The sequence below is a fragment of the Rhodofomes roseus genome (genome assembly GCF_022264815.1).
Source record: "Rhodofomes roseus strain CIRM-BRFM 1785 chromosome Unknown C8Q71scaffold_2, whole genome shotgun sequence".
Classification (NCBI taxonomy): domain Eukaryota; kingdom Fungi; phylum Basidiomycota; class Agaricomycetes; order Polyporales; family Fomitopsidaceae; genus Rhodofomes; species Rhodofomes roseus.
The window spans coordinates 112,521-131,411 of NW_025952958.1; the positions used below are offsets into that span (position 1 = coordinate 112,521).

The window sequence follows — 18,891 nt, forward strand, 5'->3', positions numbered from 1 at the left end:
CACCCACTGGCACCATGATCTTGTACCAAGTATGGTGCGGGACACTTAGTCACCGCTACTTTGATACAAGGTTTCGGGAAGCGCCAAATTTTGGCCGATTCCTTATTCCTCTTGTAGAATTGCTCCAATTGACCTTAGGAACAATCCTACTAGACGGATTTTCCCAACTCTCAAAATTGGCGAAGTTGGGTGATATGGATTTGGCCAGGTCACGTACAGTTACCCAACATGGCAAGTCGCAGGCAGTAGCGCCCGGTCTCCGTCCCCAGGCGCCCGTCCACCAAGCCTCCGCGGGGTCGACAAGCGTCCCCATAAAAGATCCAGACGCCCGATCTGCTTACAAACGGGCGTTTATGTGCCCAAATGCGGTAACCGCCCCTAGGTTGGGGTTACCTAGGCGCTGCCCGACCGATTTGGCCACTGTCACAAAGTAGCGGTGACTAAGTGTCCCGCACCATACTAGCTAATACTCCCACCGCAAAACCCTCGTCGCACCACCGTGCACACCCCGGGGACAGCCTGCGGTTGTTCTGATCAGTAGAGTGGTCGAGCAATGCTTCTCACGAATGTGTAGGCTATTGGACAACAGGGGGAGTACAACTTGAAGCTCAGAAGTTCGACCGAACACGTTGACAAATTGGCTGAGGATAGCAAGGAAACAGGGATGTGTGGCCTGCGATAACATGAAAATGGACGCAGTGGAACCGTTTGGTAGGTCCTGTCTCCTGAGATGATTGCAGTCGGAGGCGCCTTTCGGAACAAGGGGTTGGGAACAGGAACCGCGGGACCCGGACGCGAGACGAAGGGTTCGAATGCAGTGACATCTACCATATCTCTGCTGTGGCGCGTCCTCCATCGTCTCCACGCAAAAATCACGAAGAAAAAGCAAAGCGCAATAGAAGCAAACCCGCCAACGACGCCCCCAGCAATGGCGCCAACTGCTGATTGTTCAGAGATGCGTAACGCAGGTATACAGTCGCTACTTACCTTGGTGGCTTGCAGCCGGATCTGGACTCTGTGTGCTTGCCGCACTAGTGGTGGACGAGGCGCCCAGACTGGACGTAGAGCTCGTCTGCACCTGACTCGTTTGCGATGAGCTCTGCTCGCCCTCATAGCTAGACAACCGAAACCCCATCAGTCTGTCTGGTCAATAAGAGGCCCTACCAGGGCGGACGCACTTGTAGGTAGCATAGTCGAAGAGCAGAGTCGATCCCGACAGGCCTTGCAACGCTGTCATTGTGAACGTGTGCGTGTGCGGCGTGTTACTCAACGACGTGTTACCATAGACTGGCACTTGATACGAGAATTCGTATGTATCTCCATCAGAGTTGACGGGAAACGCTCTATAGCTAACCTCGCCGTCGAGACTGAAGCTGACATTCGTGGGCCATGTCGTGGGTCCTTGGGACACCATGATGCAGTACACCGTAAGAGATGTCCCTGGATGCGACACAAACACACCGTCAGTATCAGTGCTACACTCAAAGACCATCCCCATGACTCACCAATGAAGCTGAGGGTGACATTATGGCCCGCCTCGTAAGGATCGTTGGCATTCGCACCGTGACAGGTGTTCGACGATGTGTCGTGCCATGTGCCGTTGTGGATTTTCGTCGCGTCCGGGTGGAGGAAGCATTCTGTACAATTCGGCCCTTGGTCCCAACAGTCGGCGCTGGAGTACGCCGGTGCTGCTCTCGTCACAGAGTCGCCATACGTATCGTCGATAGTCCGCGTCTCCGCTAAGACATACCATAATCGAAGTAGAGCGGGAAGCAGGAGAAGGCAGAGACGGAAGCACAGCGTAAACATGGCCGTCAGCTATTGGCGGAGAATGCGGAGAGGCAACTGGCGGAATGACCCTCCCGTGCGGCGTCATCCACTCGGTTCATATTGGAGGGATCCAAACGCCTGCATTGGATACAATGTAGCATGTATCAGTCCAACAGCCCAAAAGAGCGCGTCTTTCACTCGGTAAACTGCAAAATGCGATGTATCAGAAGAAACTTCGAGCTTCGAGCCAGAACAGGCACCAAAGCGTACCAATGCAATACTACTCCTCTGCACATCCAGGGGTCACGACCAGTGCAGAGGCTGTGTTGGCAGCGGTGGCAGCGAGGAACGAGGATGATTGATCTCATCCGTCGGAACCGCACTGGGCGGTCATCACTTGAAGTGACAGCAAGCAGGATCAGTAGTCTCGCCAGACCCCCACGCATACGACGAGAGTTTGTGTCGAACCTGGTGGGCTCAGAGCAGTCTGAGTGAGTACCGTCGTACACATCAGCACACTCGCGGATCTGACTACATACAAACCAAATTGCTGGCCAGTGCGTAGCTTCTTGCGTAAGTAACACGAAACATGCGACGTCGCCAACGTAACGTACCCATACGCACGGTGTCCTTAGGCACTGACATTCACTTAAGTTACATTGTGTGGAGCCATCCTGTGTCGGTCCGGCATCGTAGCCACTGAAATAGATGGGCGTCAGGCTTGTTCCCGAGTTGCCATGAGACAGGCGTAGATTTTTGGACGATGAATACATGATACAAGCCGCAACATGAGAATGCAAGCACGGGCTACCATAGACTGCGTCGTCAAGAATTCGCGTCTTGTGCTTTCAGGCCCAGGCAGCAGCCTCGGCGAGACCACTGAGCCCGACAAGAGCCATGTTGAACTGATTCAGAGTTCCCTTGTCAAAATCAACAGTCCGAGCAGCAGTCGCCGTCGTCGAAGGGGTCGCCGAGTTCATGCTGCCAGTCGAACCGCCAGAGACCGAAGAGTGCGCGCTGGAGGCCGCCGTCGCAGTGCTGAATCTCGAGTAGCTTGCGTAGGTCTCAGGAGCATAGTAGGTGGTCGCCGGCGTGTACTTCGAGGTTGGCGTCCAGTGAGTCGTGCTGGGGGAGTCTGCCGGCGAGTAGGACGTATATGGCGTGTAGGCTGCGGCTTGCAAGTCGGCTTGAGGCTGCTGGCTGCCGTCGTCGTCGAAGACCCAGGACGCTGAGACGACACCAAGACCGAGGTCTGCGATGAAGCCGAAGAGACCACGGGAAAGGTCGAGTCCGCCATAAGGGCATCCGGGGCACTAGGACGCGCTATCAACACATATAAGGCTAGATGGGTATGAAATGCACCATGTCCGTTACTTTGGCTTGAGTACTCTTGCCGCCGTACCAGATTGTGATGGGTTTGTAGCAGTGCGCCCCGTTATCCCATTGCTTCACCGAGCATCAGAGCTGTGCAGTAAGTCACTAGGATCAGCTTACAGGCGCGTTCAAAGCAACGACCTAGTTCAAGTTAGTTTGTCTTCAGCGCTGAGGCGGTCCAAAGCTCACAAAGTCATTGTCCGAGTCGTAACCGCCACACGCGTTCTGTCCGGCGTCGTAGTAGGTCAACCTTGCCCCGTCGACACGTCTCTCAAGAGTCGTAGTATTTCGTGCGTCCAGAGCCTGCGTCCGTTCCGTTCGTCGCCTCCACGACGCGCCGTGCTTCGTCCGGAGTGTCCCAGCGTGCAGGTGCCCAAGCCCAAGACTCAGAAGAGAGAGAAAAACGAGTGTGTTGAGTAGAGAGCGACAGTGCATCGTGACTGGTTTTGCGTTGGCGACGGTGGCAGAAGGAGGGCAAGATGGACGTCCAAATCGAAACCACACAGGGTCGTCGACGCCGTGACTGTTAGCCAACATTATGTAATCAACACGGCTCGCTTTAAGACGACGCCTGAATCTGTTGCTGTAACTTATCAGGGCCACGGAAGGATCAGGAAGCAAGATGGGGAGGAGAAAGAGGGTAGTGAGGGAGAGATGGAGGGCGAAGACGAGGGCCGTCGGCGAAGGGTACAGCTGTGTCGTACCTCTACTTTCGAAGTGTTCATCTCCTGACGCTCTGCGCATACTGAACAAACACAATATCAACACGATACGCTGTTTATGATGATATAACAGAGTGAATTGCAAGAACGCAAGTTACGAGGTGGCATATGCAGGAGGTGGCTCTGAGTAATCGAATGATTCAACAGGCCCAATGGATATGATGTGATCCCCCCCGACGACGGCCCTTAGTAGCCGTGCCCTTTCCACCTGCATTGACGCCAATTGCCTTCCCAGCTCGTCGTCGTCCGTGTCTGCAGGTTCAGACGATGAAGGGGCAGGAACTGTCCGAGTGGGCGATACTACCTCCGTGGCCAACGCTGCTGTCCTGGGGACAGGGGGTAGCAGCGACGATGCTGCGCCGACTCCTGCTGGTGCAGACGCACCATCTGGCCTGCACACGCCCACCGAGCGTCCCGCTCGAAATATCGCAACCTTCTGCATGAGCTTCTGGTGCTGACGGGTGAGACTGCCGCGCCGTGAAGAGGGGATATCTTCTGCTCTTTTGTCGTCAGGAAAGCTGGTATCCGCTGAACCTGCGAGAGCGGCGAGAGAAGAGCTGCCTGTCGTAGGTAGCGGCATCGCAGTATTTGATATAGAAGCAGTCGAGAGCGTGCTTGTATTCCTTTCCTGCGACTTGGGTGCGGAGACTGCGCCTGCGCCGTTGAAACTCGGAGGAGAGACCAGTGGTTCAACCGTTCCGTAGCCCGTTGTCTCCACGCTTTGGTGTGTCCTCCGCCGTCTACAGTAGATAGCGAGGCAAACGACGAGGGCTACGAACGACAGGCCACCCACTATGCCACCGATAATGGCATCGATAGGCGTACCCTCTGAAAAGTGAGAAACACTCGGAGAAACGAACAATGCCAACTTACTATGTTGAGTCGCGACTGCATTCGTCCCACTCGGGTTCCCGGGAGTGCCTCCCGAAGTGCTCGTAGCGGCTCCGCTTGTAAGGCCACTCGTTTTTGCGGTACCAGTGCTCTGCTCTCCGCTGCTATCAGGTTTTGTGGTGCCTGGTTTAGCAGCCCCAGATGGACCACTGCTGGTACCTGGCGTTTGACTGCCACTTGGGAAAAGGTCCGCTGGACCCGGACTCGAAGACGTGCTTGTTATCGTGCTAGCTGGGATCGCGCTACTCGGAGCCGATGTGAGCTGAGATGTGGAGGTACTACTGGAACTGGTTGTCTCGGAGTCTTCATACCTTTCCGACGGATTGTTAATAGGTCGCTAGGTCGAAGTAGAGCGCTAGATAGGCTTACATGTACATGGCCCAATCGAACAGAATCAGGGACGCCTGAGAGCCCTGGGTCGCGTTAATGACCAGCGTGTGGCCCACGTTGTTGAGGCCCGTCATGCTGAAGACGGTGACGTTGTACTCATATTGCTGTGCAGTAGAGTCCGGGAGGTGCGAATAAATCCCAACTTGGCTGCCGTCCAACTCGAAGCTAGCGTTTGTGGCGATGGTGACGTACGGTGCGCCGGAGTTGGTGAGAATGCAATACACCCAGATAGAAGTCCCTGTGCGACGGTTATTGAAGCATTATCCCAAGACATCCAGTTTCGCGCACCCGTGAACTGCAGCGTCATGGAGTGACCTGTCGTTGAATTCGGATGGTTCGAAGTCGTATCATGCCAAGTACCACGGTACGCCGAATTGGGATCCGGTTGTACTTGACATCCGATGCACTCTGGTTGAGCATTCCAATTGGAGCCATACACTGGCATTACGCCGGTCACATCGTCCCCGTATGTATCGTCAATCGTCCTATAGGTCGAAGCAGCGAAGACAGATAGGGAGAAGAGAAGAATAACGAGAGAGGTGACTTGCGCGTGCAGGGAGGCAGGGGAACATGACCAAGGCATTGTCCCCAAGGAGTGGAAGGGAGATGCGAGGCAAAGGTGTATCATGCGTTGGCGATAGCTCCTGGGTAGTCCCCAATCAAGATGTCCTGCGCGCGAAGGTTCATCGTGGCAGGCATATCAACTATCGTGCGGTGCGATCCCTGTAACACAATCAGAATGATACCATGACCGATTAACGACCATATTCGTACGTACTCAGCTGCTCAGGCCGATAGGCCAGATTCAGCATGACACCATGCTCGTGCGATAGTCCTTGAACGCAACCGTATGCATGTATGTCTTGCAGCTGTGGTTGGAGAACTGAGGACGCGGAGACAAGTTGATCAACATCGACGACATCATACACCGCTTCACCCGCGGCGGGCATACACATCTGTCAACGCCCATGCAGGCACTGTGATCCCAGTGCGATGTGGATGCAGTTTAGTCGGAAGCCAAGCAATTCGTTTGGGTGGTTCGTGCTTACCCACTGGGTAGACCGGGTGCCATTGTCGTCGCCGACCGATCTGATCATCTTGCTAAGCCGCAGGCTCAGCGTCCGACAGTCTCATCGCATGTGCGCCGAGACTTCACTTGAATAGAGTTCCGAACTGATGCATGGGCAGTAAACCTTGGAAAACCCAGCTCCTGGGACCCTTGCGCCGACGTCGACGGTCGTCACGGCCGCGTACGTTGAGTGACCACTGGGTCCGACTCGTTCCCTTTCAGGGCACCGTAAATGGTCAGGGCCACTTTGGTCCTCGTGCAATTCCTGCTTGAGTCCAGAAAGCTAGCCGCGCGATCGAATTCGACAGGCATTTTACAGAGTGAGAGTATCACTGAGAAGTGGCGACGTCGCACTCAGCGACGACCCCGGGCCTGGCGCTGCCTGGCGGCGACAATATTGAAATTCCGCGTCGCGTCTCATCACAGATTTAAGATCTGAGATCTGAGAGCGATGTACAGGCGACTCTCACTGGACTCTCACTCGTCAGCGAACCTTTTCGCTGCGTTCGTATTATTCTGCACATCTATGGGCTTCCGCTTCTGACTACTCCAGATTCTCTGCTCCGCCGCTGCATCATGACTTGCGCCAGTCCTTCGCAACCACCGTCGGGTGCGTGCTACATAGGCTATGCGCTTACGCGGACCATAAACTCGAACTTTTGGGCAATCGTTCAGCTGTCCCCGCTCTGGCGATCCGCTACGCTCTGAGGGCGACGGAAGATGTCAGAGATGTGAAGACAAGCAGTGGTATTGAAGGAGGTGAAGCGTTTGGAGGTTGAGGCACGGTGCGAGGCTCGTCAACGAGTCTACTACACTCGACCGCATCTTCTTCCAGTGACAAGATAGTACAGCTTCAATGTCTTGGATGCGTCTCTCTGAAGTCTAAATGCAACAATGTAACAGCGCACTGGTCATTCGTATCACACGTCAGTTGAGACGATGGCAAGACCGAACGGTCAGTCCTCTCGACGTTATGCTCCGCTGTGTTGCGATTGAAGGCGTGGTCACAGTATGTCTAAAATCGGGATATTGACAAGTTCTCAGCCGGGTGGTTTTTTGCGATCTTGGTGCCAATGACTTGCGGCCATACGGATGCAATCCGCTGGCTTAAATGATAGGGAGGGTCCTCTCCCCCTCCGGACTCTGTCCCGCCAGAACTATCGAGGATATGTCGTTTCCACGGTTCTCTCTTCACCTCCTCTTGTTCGTTCTTCATCGACTATTGCGTGTCTGCGGGGAGATGCGGTTCATCGACGATACGTATGGCGACTCTGTGACAGGAGTGGTACCAACGTACTCTAGCGACGACTGCTGGGATTCATGTGCACTCAATAACAGCACCGCATGTTTCCTCCAGCCAGACCCGTCAAAGATTCACAATGGTACATGGCACGATACATCGACGGATAGTTGTCCCGGCCAACCTGATAATCCGGCTGGTCACAGTGTTACCTTCAACTTCACTGGTAAGTGACGATGTTAGGTCATTCGATGTACGGCTCATGCAGCACTATATATATGCTGTCTATGGCCTTCAGGGACTTCCCTTCAAGTGTACATCGTCACTGTCAATCAAGGACCACAGGCATGGCAAACCAACCTGAGCTTCAATCTTGACGGCGAAATCAGCTATTCAGAATACTTCAAGAGCTTCAAGGGAGACACATACGCATTTGCGTATCAAGTAGCTATCTTTACCACATCATCGCCGCTGAATAACACGCTACATACGTTCACGATGACGGCATTACAAAACCCAACACTATCGACTGTGCTGTTCGACTTTGCTGCCTACACGTGCGTCCGCTACAATGCTTGCTTCATACAATGACGAAATGCTCAGATTCCCAGGTACGAAGAGGAACCTACCACTTCGTCAGCGAGTGATAGTCAAACTTCGACAAGCTCAATGCAAGTAATCTCCGGGTCACCGCTCCCTGGCACTGCCACGACGAGCTTGAGCGCGAGCGCTTCCGAGTCATTGTCCACAGGTACTGACACGAGCTCATCCTCGAACACACATGTCGCCACGCCCTCTATCAGTATGAAGGCTAGTAGTGATTCATTGTCCAACGCCAGCGGCACCAGTGTGCGTGATGCTTCATCGTCCACCAGCTCAGCCACAGCCAATTCAGGCACTACAACTCACAAGGGTGCGATAGCTATACTTACTCTACGTATCAAGCTAATCGTTGAATAGGTACGCATATCAGTGCCATTGTTGGTGGTGCAGTCGGCGGAGCTGTCTTCATTATCCTCTACCTCTGCCTCGCTGTCTATCTCAGACGGCGGCGGAAATCGCACAGCAGAGAAGGGATACACGGGAGCTCGAGGGACTCCTCCATCAAAAGCGCAGCGCCGCCATTCCATGCCCAACATCAATCCTTGCCCCCGGCTTCACTCGTGCCGAGAACCAATGCGACATCTGTCATGATCGAGGCGGCACCAGACGATGTTAGGGTCAGCCTCGTACGTCAGTTTGAAGTGCAAACCGGTACGCAACAAAGTTCACGTTATGCATCACGCGTCACATCGCTCAAACTACCACAGCAGCAGGCAGTAGTATGCAACCAATCACGTCACCCCACGACGTGAATCCCGGCGTCGAAGCACAATTGAGGACGGAAATGGCAGCGCTACGTGAGCAGGTGGCTCGATTGGAGTCGGAGACGGAGAGGAACTTGCCTCCTGCATATTCCTAGCATAATAGGTGAGTTTATCTCGCTACTCGCCCTGTCCCTACCACTTACGACCGAGCTCGAAGTAGCCCCTCTCATTGAAGGCTTTTGCAGCCTGTAGTTGTATACACTGCTCTCACGATCCTCGACCACACTGTGAGTATTCAAGAGTTCGGCACCTACAGTAGGTTGGACACGCCTTCAAAGCACCGAGTATAACGAGTACATGCATGAGCGACTGTCTGGTACCGTGAACGTTGAAACGTTGATCGGTGACCGTTTAACGTTCACATAACACGAGCGCACGTTTGCAGCAGCACAGGATGAGTCAACATTGACAGTGTTGCAGATTGTGTCAAACCGCAAGTTGCCATGGCGGCGAGCGCGACCACTGACTGCGTTGCAGGCACTGCAGCGTCAGGAGCAGGTAAAACACCATGTGCTGACGCTCCATCCAGTCTAGAATGAAGATTCCGTCTTTCGAAGCAGGTCGATGGTGTCCCTAGCGGCGACGTATTCGGGAATGTCGGGACTACCATCCCCATATGTTAAGAATCCTCTGCCCCTCAATACCCCCTTGGAGTTATTCGCCCAATAATCACCAATGGCGGTCTTGAGAGTTGGGCTGGTAGTAGGCTGTCGCGGCAACCGGCTAATGTCCTTCGAGTCGGATCTCTAGTGACCGTCAACTGTTCCAGCTATGTGCAGTGCGCTGAGCATATGGCCTCGTTCATCACTGCGAGTCGTGTGGCCTAGTTGCTACGGCGAACGTACTGATCGTTTGCTTGGACAACCACACAGTGAATAGACGAAAGTCAATCATGATGTGGCTCAAGAAGTTCTGCGGAGGGGGGTTCTGTGATCTCCAGTACGGTAGATCCGATTGCATAAATGTCGCGTTGCCAGGTCTGACATGGTGTACGTAGGCCAGAAGTACAGGTTCGACGTTAGGGCCGCAAAGGTGACACGCTGCCTTTCCCTTTCTCCCACTTTCATCGGGGACGATGCACCCGCCGGGCTGCGCCCGCTTTCATTCCTTCATAATCGCGTTACTCATCGGTTTTGAATGCGTCGCAGTCGCCTTGGGCGGGATACGGACGATCGACGATACGTACGGTGACTCGGTGACGGGAGCAACGCCGACATACTCCAACGCGGCATGCTGGAACGAAGGGCCGAGTTGCTCGATCTGCGTTTCCCAGCCAGACCCGGCGCAGGCGCACAACGGAACCTGGCACGACACGCAGTCGAACGTATGCAGCAATGCGCTGAGCAATGATACGACAGACCACACCGTCATGTTCACATTCACCGGTACGCCAACAATGGTCATGTTCGCATACCACACACCCTGATGTCACTACCTTTCTTTCGTGAATGGTATCCTGGATGCAGGGACCACTCTTACAGTGTACTGCATCCTCGTGGCCCAAGGACCGGTCACGAAGGTCACCAACGTAACCTTCGATCTCGACGGGGACCCCAGCACATATCAATCGCCCCCGAGTTACAATGCGAGCGCATATGGATATCAGTACAATATACCTGTCTACAGCAGGTCGTCGCTGAACAACACACAACACACGTTCACAATGTCAACTGCGCAAGGGTCGCCATCGTCACCATCGCTCCTTCTGTTTGACTATGCTACCTACAAGTGAGCCTTTCGAATAGTGTTTCTCGAACGGAGAGCTGAAGTATCTTGTCTCGAAGCTATGAAGACGAGAGCGATGTCGAGTCATCCTCGCCGACTACATCGGATACAGTATCACACCACGGTAAGCCACAGACGCGTAAGCCTCGAATTTGCATCCCTTAACATTTGTCAGGTGCCCCGATCGGTGCCATTGTTGGCGGCGTAGTCGGCGGTATCGCTTTTGTGGCGATCTGGCTCAGCATCGTTGTCTATTTGCAAAGACGACGAAGAATATACCGTACCGCGGCAAGGGCACGCTTCAACCCCGAACCCTTCGTCTATTCTAGTATGTCCAACAACTGGAGTGCATTCACCGCGCTGCCTGTCACACAGCACAAGAGCCAGACCGTGACCTTGGTTCAAGTTGTATCTCCCGTGAATCCTGCTTCACAGCGCACAGGTCAGCTCGCGGCTGTATCCTCGCTACGTAACATGCCAGTGGCACGGGAGACCGAGGACATGATTAGCGAATCTGAGTACAAGGGCCCGCCTCCGGCGTATGATTCTGTGTAGCAATATCATGTACGGTCTTTGTCAAGTGAGATGAGTCGAGCGAGTGCGACGCCTGATCACTCTTCATACTGTAATACACTGCCGCCCAAGACTCAACTGGTACATGCATCAAAAACGGTTGCTCCGCCGCTCTCTGAGGTTCGCGCAATCTCTGCGACCGTGGCTGCGCGGGTAGTCGGGGCGTACCTCGACGGAGGAACGACGAGGGTTGCCGAATGAGGCAAGGCGGTGGGCGTTGTGGCGGGGCTTGGCGGTCGTTAGGCGACGGCCCCTTTGGAGAGCGTCTGGACCACCGGCTCACCCGAGCCCTCTTTTCCTCTTCCCCTCTGCTCATCGCCTCCCCCGACGCCCTCCTGCGCCGCCCCGCTCACTCCCCCTCACACTCATTTACCCAAAAGCCACATAACCACAACGCCTAACTAACGAGCTCTTACCCGTATTCACTATGTTCGGCTCTATGCTCGGCTCGACTCTTTTCGGCATCAGCCTGCTCTCTGCTCTGGCGCCCCTGGCGTCCGCTGGTCATGTCAACCGCATGGACATGCACCGCCGCCACGACGGGCTCGCGCACAATCAGACAAACTCGACGGTCGCGCTGGAGAAGCGCCAGTCGTACTCGAATGCGCGCTTCACCTACTACGCTGTCGGACTGTGAGCACCGCCGACTTTGATCGCAGATCCTCATGCTAATGCCTCCACGCAAGGGGTTCGTGTGGACAAAACAACGTGCCTGGTGACTTTGTGAGTGTCCTGTCCTAGGCGGTAGACATTGGCTCACCTGTTCCTGTAGATTGTGGCGTTGGACTCGATCGTATGTTTCCTGTGCATTTTTCCTGACCATGCGATGAACATAATTTCTGGTTCTAGCTGTACGACCAAAGCAATGGCGCTGAGTGCTTCCAGATGATCACCATCTCTTACAACGGCAAGACCACCCAGGCGCAGATCATGGACAGGGTAAGTCACCCCTTTCACGTCTACGCGCGACATGCATGCCTACGCTCCCCATAGTGCCCTGGCTGCCCCGAGGGCGGGCTCGACATGTCCGAGGGCCTCTTCACGTACTTCGCCGACGAGGGCGCGGGCGTGATCTATGGCGAGTGGTCGTACGGCTCCGGCTCCAGCCCGACCACGTCTTCGAGCGAGTGGACGCCGCCGACCTCGATTGACTGGACGCCCACGACTACCTCCTACTGGACTCCCCCAACCACCGACGCGTGGACGCCCACGACCACGTCGACCTACTGGACGCCGACCACGACCAGCACCTGGAGCAGCAGTAGCGCGTGGTCGAGCAGCTCTTGGAGCAGCAGCTCGAGCTGGAGCAGCAGTGCCTGGTCGAGCAGCAGCGCGTGGAGCTCGAGCGCCGCGCCGTCCGCGAGCGCCAACGCGACGGGCACCCAGCTCGCGCTCATCAACCAGGCCATGGTGGGCATGGCTGGCCTCGTAGTCGCCGGCGCGCAGGTGCAGTAAATCACGCGCCCTCCCGACACCCCCATCCCTAGATGTCTCCGAGGTAGACGGCGTGCGTCACGCCTTACGCGTGTGCGTGGCCGTGAACGTTATGCGAGCATGTTTATTGGCGAAAGGACACATACTAGTATACCCCCGATTGTGTTCTCCTTCTGTCTTCTCTCCCGGCATGCGCTTTTCCGCTTTGCGTGACAGACTTACTAATCAACCTCCTTTCGTTGTTGAACCTACTACCACACCTATTCTTTGCCTGTGCCCCTTGTAGCAGTTGTCCGCGTACTAGGCACACCGTGAACAGGGTGTAGAGCAATCATTCACCTTGATAAGTGGACCGTCATGACCGGCAATGTGTGCAAGAAGTGGTACATAACATTGCGGCGACGCATAGGTATAAAACTTGGATACAAGACATTCAACGGTTTGCATACATCGGAGGCTACAAGACGTGAGAAATCCTGGGAATAATAAAACATTGTGACAGCACGAGACGAGGCATTTCGTCGTAAAAAGACATAAGATCGCATTTTCAAACAGAGCACCCATCAGGCACATTCTGCAGACTTGAACCCCACAACAGGTCGGCGGCCTCCGACAGGTCACCTTCCTCATTGGGAGGTATGGAGGAATGTTGACATTTTGGTCAGGATATCGCCCAATGAGGGAGGTGACCCATCGGAGGCCACCGACCCGTCGGGGAGTTCAAGTGCATAGAATGAACGTGATGGATGTGGTACGAGTGTTCCGTGAGCCTGCCTACCCCGCATACAAGCCACATATCCAGTGCCCGCCCCGCTGCCGCGCCGCCGTCATGCCCACCGCCATCCTCAGCCCAAGTGTTTCCTTTCAGCTGTTCTCAGCCCACCGGAAAGAAAACACTTGGGCCGAGGATGGCGGTGGGTGCGACGGCGGCGCGGACGGGGCAAACACTAGACAGTGGCGCGAGTTGTGAGCATGGCATGCGCAGTCGGGAGCGGTTCCGGGGGGTCCATTTCGATATCGATGTCGATGTTCATATCACTTGCGGCGCTCTCCGCCTTCGCCTTCGCCTTCACATTCACGACCTCGACGACGGGCACCGGCGGTGTGGCGGTGGACCGCGCATCCACGTCGACGACCATTGCGGGGTCTACGGTGAGCACGGCCTCGACCTCTGCGAGCTCGGCCCAGTCGTCCTCGTCCGACGTCTCCCCCTCTTGCTTCACTAGCTCGGGTGTGTCCGGGACGCGCCCGCTAAATTCGCCATCCATTATCCGTGCGAGGACAGCGAAGCCCTCCTCCGTCTCGTCGTCGAGCTCCTTCTTATCCTCCGGCAGTTCTTCAATAGCAATTTGCCGCCCTTTCACTTCAACGGCGTCCTCCGCGCAGGTGCATATGCGCGCCAGACATTGTGGCGAGTTCTGGTCCGAAAGCAGGGCTCTGGTGCGCTCGGCTGCGAGTCCCTTCGCGAGGGAGAGATTGAGAGCGATGACGGGGCCAACGATGGTATGGTCGTGTACGACGACAGAGATACCGTCGTTACGTTTGGTTTCCGGTCGACTCATACTCTTTCTGTAGGGAAAGTCGTCAGTGACATTTGTTGGACAAAGCTACTAATTCCTCACTTGAAGAACACCTTCCTGCATCCTGATTGCGCGACCCATATCATCAACTCGGATACGGGGTCCTTCGGAAGGTTCGGCGACAATACTGACAACAGGCCCCCCATGCACACTTCCGCGACACTCGCCGCTCTCTCGAAGTTATAACCAGAATCGACGAGGACCGCGCCGAGCAAGCTTTCTAGTACATCACTAAGCGCCTTCGGCGGGTCCTGCTTCCACGCGTTGTGGATGATCTCCTCGTCCGTGAGCTCCTCTAGGATAGGTACGTGTTTGCCGATGGTGATGCTCAACTCGACGTTGTTGACGAGCAGAAGCCTATGGAGGCCGAGGCGCTTGACGGCGACGGAGGCGAGAGCCGGCGCACACACGGCCCGGGAGCGCGCCCAAGAGAGCTGTCCGGAGTTGGCCTTTGGGAATTTATCGTACATGTACTTCATGACGACGACGTCGATGAGCGCTGTCAAACGATTAGCCATGGCACTGCTGCTATGGTGCTAGGGATAACTCACCGTCTCCCATGAACTCCAAGCGTTGATACGAGGACGTCTCAAGTGATCCGAAAGAGGGGTGCGTCATTGCCTCGAGCAAAAGCTTACCACTTCGGAACTGGTACCCTAGTACCTCCTGTAAGTCAATGAAGAGGCTCGCCACTGGACTAGGAGGGATGCGACCGCTGTAGCGCATGTTCCATGGACACGGTCCGCCGAAACTAAGGCCCAGTGCCGTGCCCGCACGCAGACCCATCTCTATTCCGCCAGTGACGAACGCTGCTCCCAGTGTAGCTTCCATGCAATCCTGCAGGCTTCTACGCGGGTATGTACGCGGCGCGTACCTTTGGGGTGCCGTCTCCGATGGGTCCGCATCTGGCGGCAAGGTGTACCGCCAGAGACGCATGCTCTGGCCTTCGCTGGTGAGGTATTGCTCTAGTCTGTGTTCGAGTGCTCGGGACATGAGCGTGCGGTTCGAGACGCAGTTCCGACGTAAGGCGTCGAGCTGGCCTTCATGTCGATGCGGGAAGCGATTGAATAGGTGGACGACGGCAGAGAGCTTGAGGACGGCATCGCCGAGGGTCTCGAGGCGCTGATTGTTGAAGCCGGCGTTTGCGCTCGGGACGGTGAGCGCTTGAATGAGTAGATCGTCGGTGATCGGGGGCAAGCTCAGCTCAGCTCGAGCCGTACGCGCGCGGTAGACGTCTGTGATGCGGTGGCATAGCTCGGGCAGGACGTGGAAGGTGCGGAAGACGTCTTCGGGGATATCTGCCCATCTGCACATGCCCATGGGGTAGAGGATGGATAGGGGGACGATCATCGGTGCGGCTTGGCCCTCACCTGAATTATCGAGAGCGTACGCGCATGCCGCATGGCGTGCATAGGGCTGACCCTCGATGCACGGGCCATCTTCAGGTATCTCGGGGACAACATCTCTTCGCGTGAACTTGTGGATCCAATAGTCTCTGTACGTGGGATAGGCTGCTTCGCGAGAACCAGGCGGAGGGACAGACATCGGTGTGATGTCAGTGCGTATCTTGCGGAGCAGCATCGGCTTGCCATGTTCCATCCTGTTGATCACAAGCGTATGGAAGTAATGTTCTTCACCCACAGTTGACCAGTCGGGGTTGCCATACTGATTCGCCACCGCCTTTTCGATGGTAGCCCAGTCAACCTGAGAATCGTGAGTGGTTGGAACTAGGTAGCACGTCAGTGGTAGAGCGATTCCTCTTCCAGTGATGCACCACCAGAGTCCCATTCTCATGAAGTCTTCCATCATCCTACGCTGCTCCCACTCGTTCTCGTAGTCGAAGTCCACTCGCACGCCGTCTCCGATAGACACGTAGGTACCCCGACAGACGAGTTCGACCTGGGGCAGAAGCGTTCCGGTGACGAGACCTGCTGTAGGGATGCCATCAAGGTATACGGCGTGCACGTATTGCACGGCGCCTCGCGTCCAAGGGTCTCGCACAGGCACGTCAGTCAGCATGAATGGGACTTTGCTGACGTCCTGTATCGTGCGTCCGTCGGCGTCTTCGTGATCGCCCGTAGAACCGCTCTGAGCGGGCAGCAAGAAATCATCGAAGACGTTGAGCTGGTGCAGCTGCCTCACGGCCAAGAATGCGACAGCTCGTTTAGCTTCTTTCTTTGAGCGCTTCTCCGGGCCATAATATGTGAGGTGTTGCTGGGGGAGCGGAAGACTCGAGGGCAGATGCAGCGTCGATTGGAAGTCGCCGGTATACTTTGGGAGGTAGACGGGAGTGAATCTGTCGTGGGGGATCAGCGAGCAAAGATGGTTCAGCAGACCGATCGCGTTGTTGTATGTCAGCACGGCCCCAGTGTGAGGCACGATGTAGCGTTCTCGTTGGGCGATGTCCTCCGGGTCGTCTCGCTCTTCCTCCTCTTCAATCTCCCCCGGTTCTGGGCTACGGTCACGTACGTCGCGGTTCTGGTAGACGAGACGAAGTTGCGGTTCGCTTTCTGAGAACGCCTTGTAGCGCGCGGCGTGGGTGAGATGGCCCTCCTGAACCATAATAATGAATTTCGAGCTTCTGTGGCGTGCGCGCCCGCGGGATTGCAGGTACCCGACCATGTGTTGGAGGGGATCAAATCGAATGACCAGATCGCATGCCTACTCCGCAATGAGCGCTGTCTCATGTCTCAGAATGACAGACTCACCGGGAAGTCAAGACCCTCTTCTGCAACGGATGTCGCGATGACTACGCCACAGAAGTCAGCCACGTCCCCGGTACGGCATTACCACTTACGCAGGTTGATCTGTTTGTCTCGGAACATCCTAACGATGTCTTGTTGTGTTCGGAGCGCCATTCCTCTTACTTGCGATTTAGCCAAGTTGGCCGCCCCGTGTCCTATCAGTTGCCCAGCTTTAATGAGGTGGCTGAGCTGCGGCACACGAGGAAGCATAGTCGCCAGACAAGCTGCAACATGACGCTGCTCTACAAACACGATGCCTTGAAATGTCCCAGTATAATGCTCGAAGAGAATGTCGATGAGCTCTCGGACCTTCGGCGAACACCATTTCAAATGGACCGTGAGCGGTCCCGCCTCTGGGTCGTTCGTCTCCTCGAAGAACGAACGGAATTCGATCAGGGCGTCCTGCAAGTCTTCCGCCTCCGGTGGGAGCTCGACATTCATTGCGCCAGGCTTCGTCGAAAGGTCATCCAAGCCAAAACCGGGGTATGCGAACGATAAGAAATCGCGTTCAGCCCCACTGGCTTGCAATAGCATCTGCGCGATGCGCTGTTTCATGTCGGTGTAGAGGAAAAGCTCGGCGCCGTAAGGGCCCAGACTGGCGTACGTGATGTCGTATCTCGCGCGGATCTTCTCCACCGGGATGTCGATGTGAGGGGGGAGTGTGTCCAGGTGCAAACGGTTCCAGAGAGTGTACTCCGGGTAGGCCGGATAGCTTTCCAGAGGTGCTGGATACTCGTGCAACACCTGTGAGGACGCCGTCAAACCCAGTACGGACCATTATACTGTCAATGTACCTCTTCAGGCTTGGGTGAATGGCCCATCAATTCGTCAACGTGCTCGCGGACCGCAATCACTTTGGCATCGAGGTTTCTTTCCAAAGTCGCCAGCGACTCAACGGCGTCGCGGGGATTCCAAATGGGCGACGCGGTCATACCGAAAATCTTGGGGCGCTGTTCGACTGCGAACTGGAAGTATTCTCGCATAATACCGTTGTAAGCATGATTCTTCCGCGTATGATGACACTCGTCAAAGACCATCAGGGACACCTAGAAGGCCGATTAAGATGGAGCCAATAGGACGCATGCCATTAGCTCACCTTGTCCAGGCTCCAGTGCGAGTGAGTGAGTATGTTGAGGAAGATCTGAGCTATCGTGCAATGAGTACAATCTCTAGCAAGGAGAGGTTCCCCAGTCTGTGCTCGCATGGAATGGCGCAGAACGACGTGCAACTCTCCGGACCCCTGCCGCCTGTACGGCAGAAATGCGGAGTGTGGCCCAACCAATCTACAGCTCTTCTGACCTCCCCAATTCAAGTCGTGAGTCAGAGTCGGACACATACCGGTCATGACAAGCACATCCGTGTCCTCCAACTCTCGTTTCCAGCCCACGCGATCCGCCAAGTCGATCGCCGTCGCCCCGCAACACTTGGTGACCCGCAGCGGGGTCTGCCTGGCGATGAAGTCTCCTTGCTGCTCTACCAAAGCCACCTTCGGGACGAGAAAGACGATGATTTTCCCGAGCCCAGCATCCCGCGCTGATATCCACTTGATGAGAAGCGTACTGATGTACGTCTTGCCACTCCCTGTGTCGAGCGCAGCGATAACATTGCTGCGCTGCGCCCGCGCGAATATTTCCTCCTGATATTTGCGCGGTAGTAGGGTGTCGCTGACGTCTTGCAGTGCGACGGCCATCGGGTGAATATCAGACAGCGTTCAGCATAGGTGGTGGTTAATTTCTGAAGTGTCCCATCACTGGCAGCATTACTTACCGACCACGCCATATTTGGATTTGTTCCCACGCCACAAAAGTAGCGCTCTTGCATGGCTCCATATATATACAAGTCATATACATGCACTCAGCTACGGAATCCCCAGATGCTTGACATTCATAGCTACAGCGCATCAAGCCGATGTTCATGTAAGACTGTGGCCTCCGCAGTATAGGGTCAAGAAGTCCAAGTCGTCCCAGAGAGGTATCTGAGTCTCTCAAGTGCTGAGCTACGGCGCGCACATG

At 55.4% G+C, this 18,891-nt stretch overlaps 8 protein-coding genes across 8 annotated transcripts; 3 read left to right on the forward strand and 5 right to left on the reverse strand.

Moving 5' to 3' along the window:
- Window positions 1–395: 395 nt before the first annotated feature.
- On the reverse strand, window positions 396–2,178 carry C8Q71DRAFT_199785 (uncharacterized protein). The gene is made up of 6 exons (XM_047916949.1): window positions 2,041–2,178; window positions 1,506–1,976; window positions 1,179–1,440; window positions 988–1,115; window positions 477–938; window positions 396–420 (listed from the first exon to the last, which is right to left on the reverse strand). The coding sequence occupies exons 2-5, from the start codon at window positions 1,807–1,809 to the stop codon at window positions 535–537; spliced, it is 1,098 nt and encodes a 365-aa protein (XP_047783399.1). The 5' UTR covers window positions 1,810–1,976; window positions 2,041–2,178; the 3' UTR covers window positions 396–420; window positions 477–534.
- C8Q71DRAFT_199716 (RlpA-like double-psi beta-barrel-protein domain-containing protein-containing protein) lies at window positions 2,156–3,691 on the reverse strand. The gene is made up of 6 exons (XM_047916948.1): window positions 3,334–3,691; window positions 3,265–3,285; window positions 3,133–3,216; window positions 2,385–3,083; window positions 2,310–2,335; window positions 2,156–2,238 (listed from the first exon to the last, which is right to left on the reverse strand). Exons 1-4 carry the CDS (start codon window positions 3,679–3,681, stop codon window positions 2,619–2,621), a joined length of 918 nt encoding a protein of 305 aa, XP_047783400.1. The 5' UTR covers window positions 3,682–3,691; the 3' UTR covers window positions 2,156–2,238; window positions 2,310–2,335; window positions 2,385–2,618.
- C8Q71DRAFT_199687 (uncharacterized protein) lies at window positions 3,690–6,045 on the reverse strand. Its single transcript, XM_047916947.1, has 5 exons — window positions 5,926–6,045; window positions 5,436–5,870; window positions 5,127–5,385; window positions 4,740–5,068; window positions 3,690–4,694 (listed from the first exon to the last, which is right to left on the reverse strand). Exons 2-5 carry the CDS (start codon window positions 5,773–5,775, stop codon window positions 3,961–3,963), a joined length of 1,662 nt encoding a protein of 553 aa, XP_047783401.1. The 5' UTR covers window positions 5,776–5,870; window positions 5,926–6,045; the 3' UTR covers window positions 3,690–3,960.
- Window positions 6,046–7,456: 1,411 nt separating this feature from the next.
- On the forward strand, window positions 7,457–9,105 carry C8Q71DRAFT_827037 (uncharacterized protein; the record flags this gene model as incomplete). Its single annotated transcript, XM_047926310.1, has 6 exons — window positions 7,457–7,682; window positions 7,755–8,013; window positions 8,068–8,369; window positions 8,417–8,710; window positions 8,767–8,926; window positions 8,984–9,105. 5 exons carry the CDS (start codon window positions 7,457–7,459, stop codon window positions 8,916–8,918), a joined length of 1,233 nt encoding a protein of 410 aa, XP_047783402.1. The 3' UTR covers window positions 8,919–8,926; window positions 8,984–9,105.
- Window positions 9,106–9,898: 793 nt separating this feature from the next.
- Window positions 9,899–10,555, forward strand: C8Q71DRAFT_699030 (uncharacterized protein; the record flags this gene model as incomplete). The annotated part of the gene is made up of 2 exons (XM_047920050.1): window positions 9,899–10,208; window positions 10,290–10,555. 2 exons carry the CDS (start codon window positions 9,899–9,901, stop codon window positions 10,553–10,555), a joined length of 576 nt encoding a protein of 191 aa, XP_047783403.1.
- An 830-nt stretch (window positions 10,556–11,385) lies between these two features.
- Window positions 11,386–12,917, forward strand: C8Q71DRAFT_732507 (RlpA-like double-psi beta-barrel-protein domain-containing protein-containing protein). The gene is made up of 5 exons (XM_047922263.1): window positions 11,386–11,754; window positions 11,808–11,844; window positions 11,894–11,914; window positions 11,971–12,060; window positions 12,115–12,917. Exons 1-5 carry the CDS (start codon window positions 11,549–11,551, stop codon window positions 12,574–12,576), a joined length of 816 nt encoding a protein of 271 aa, XP_047783404.1. The 5' UTR covers window positions 11,386–11,548; the 3' UTR covers window positions 12,577–12,917.
- Window positions 12,716–13,388, reverse strand: C8Q71DRAFT_200026 (uncharacterized protein). The gene is made up of 2 exons (XM_047916950.1): window positions 13,284–13,388; window positions 12,716–13,136 (listed from the first exon to the last, which is right to left on the reverse strand). The coding sequence occupies exon 2, from the start codon at window positions 13,126–13,128 to the stop codon at window positions 12,856–12,858; it is 273 nt and encodes a 90-aa protein (XP_047783405.1). The 5' UTR covers window positions 13,129–13,136; window positions 13,284–13,388; the 3' UTR covers window positions 12,716–12,855.
- C8Q71DRAFT_200031 (uncharacterized protein) lies at window positions 13,358–18,612 on the reverse strand. Its single transcript, XM_047916951.1, has 8 exons — window positions 18,218–18,612; window positions 17,976–18,025; window positions 17,674–17,925; window positions 16,933–17,623; window positions 16,844–16,884; window positions 14,687–16,796; window positions 14,178–14,634; window positions 13,358–14,124 (listed from the first exon to the last, which is right to left on the reverse strand). Exons 1-8 carry the CDS (start codon window positions 18,567–18,569, stop codon window positions 13,503–13,505), a joined length of 4,575 nt encoding a protein of 1,524 aa, XP_047783406.1. The 5' UTR covers window positions 18,570–18,612; the 3' UTR covers window positions 13,358–13,502.
- Window positions 18,613–18,891: the final 279 nt, after the last annotated feature.

Excerpts from the sequence above, each read along its gene's own strand:
- C8Q71DRAFT_199687 (XM_047916947.1), bottom strand. The coding sequence starts at position 5,775 with ATGATACACCTTTGCCTCGCATCTCCCTTCCACTCCTTGGGGACAATG. Across the intron at positions 5,386-5,435 it reads CATGACGCTGCAGTTCACGG|GGACTTCTATCTGGGTGTAT; the intron begins GTGCGCGAAACT and ends ACCGTCGCACAG. Across the intron at positions 4,695-4,739 it reads TGCAGTCGCGACTCAACATA|AGGGTACGCCTATCGATGCC; the intron begins GTAAGTTGGCAT and ends CTCACTTTTCAG.
- C8Q71DRAFT_732507 (XM_047922263.1), top strand. The coding sequence starts at position 11,549 with ATGTTCGGCTCTATGCTCGGCTCGACTCTTTTCGGCATCAGCCTGCTC. Across the intron at positions 11,755-11,807 it reads ACCTACTACGCTGTCGGACT|GGGTTCGTGTGGACAAAACA; the intron begins GTGAGCACCGCC and ends CCTCCACGCAAG. Across the intron at positions 12,061-12,114 it reads AGGCGCAGATCATGGACAGG|TGCCCTGGCTGCCCCGAGGG; the intron begins GTAAGTCACCCC and ends CGCTCCCCATAG.
- C8Q71DRAFT_199716 (XM_047916948.1), bottom strand. The coding sequence starts at position 3,681 with ATGTTGGCTAACAGTCACGGCGTCGACGACCCTGTGTGGTTTCGATTT. Across the intron at positions 3,217-3,264 it reads TCGTTGCTTTGAACGCGCCT|CAATGGGATAACGGGGCGCA; the intron begins GTAAGCTGATCC and ends TGCTCGGTGAAG. Across the intron at positions 3,084-3,132 it reads AAGCCAAAGTAACGGACATG|TGCCCCGGATGCCCTTATGG; the intron begins GTGCATTTCATA and ends AGCGCGTCCTAG.
- C8Q71DRAFT_200031 (XM_047916951.1), bottom strand. The coding sequence starts at position 18,569 with ATGGCCGTCGCACTGCAAGACGTCAGCGACACCCTACTACCGCGCAAA. Across the intron at positions 17,926-17,975 it reads CGCACTGGAGCCTGGACAAG|GTGTCCCTGATGGTCTTTGA; the intron begins GTGAGCTAATGG and ends TCGGCCTTCTAG. Across the intron at positions 16,885-16,932 it reads AGACAAACAGATCAACCTGC|TCATCGCGACATCCGTTGCA; the intron begins GTAAGTGGTAAT and ends TCTGTGGCGTAG.
- C8Q71DRAFT_199785 (XM_047916949.1), bottom strand. The coding sequence starts at position 1,809 with ATGTTTACGCTGTGCTTCCGTCTCTGCCTTCTCCTGCTTCCCGCTCTA. Across the intron at positions 1,116-1,178 it reads TTCGACTATGCTACCTACAA|CTATGAGGGCGAGCAGAGCT; the intron begins GTGCGTCCGCCC and ends TCGGTTGTCTAG. Across the intron at positions 939-987 it reads TCCGGCTGCAAGCCACCAAG|TTGGCGCCATTGCTGGGGGC; the intron begins GTAAGTAGCGAC and ends AACAATCAGCAG.
- C8Q71DRAFT_200026 (XM_047916950.1), bottom strand. The coding sequence starts at position 13,128 with ATGTGCCTGATGGGTGCTCTGTTTGAAAATGCGATCTTATGTCTTTTT.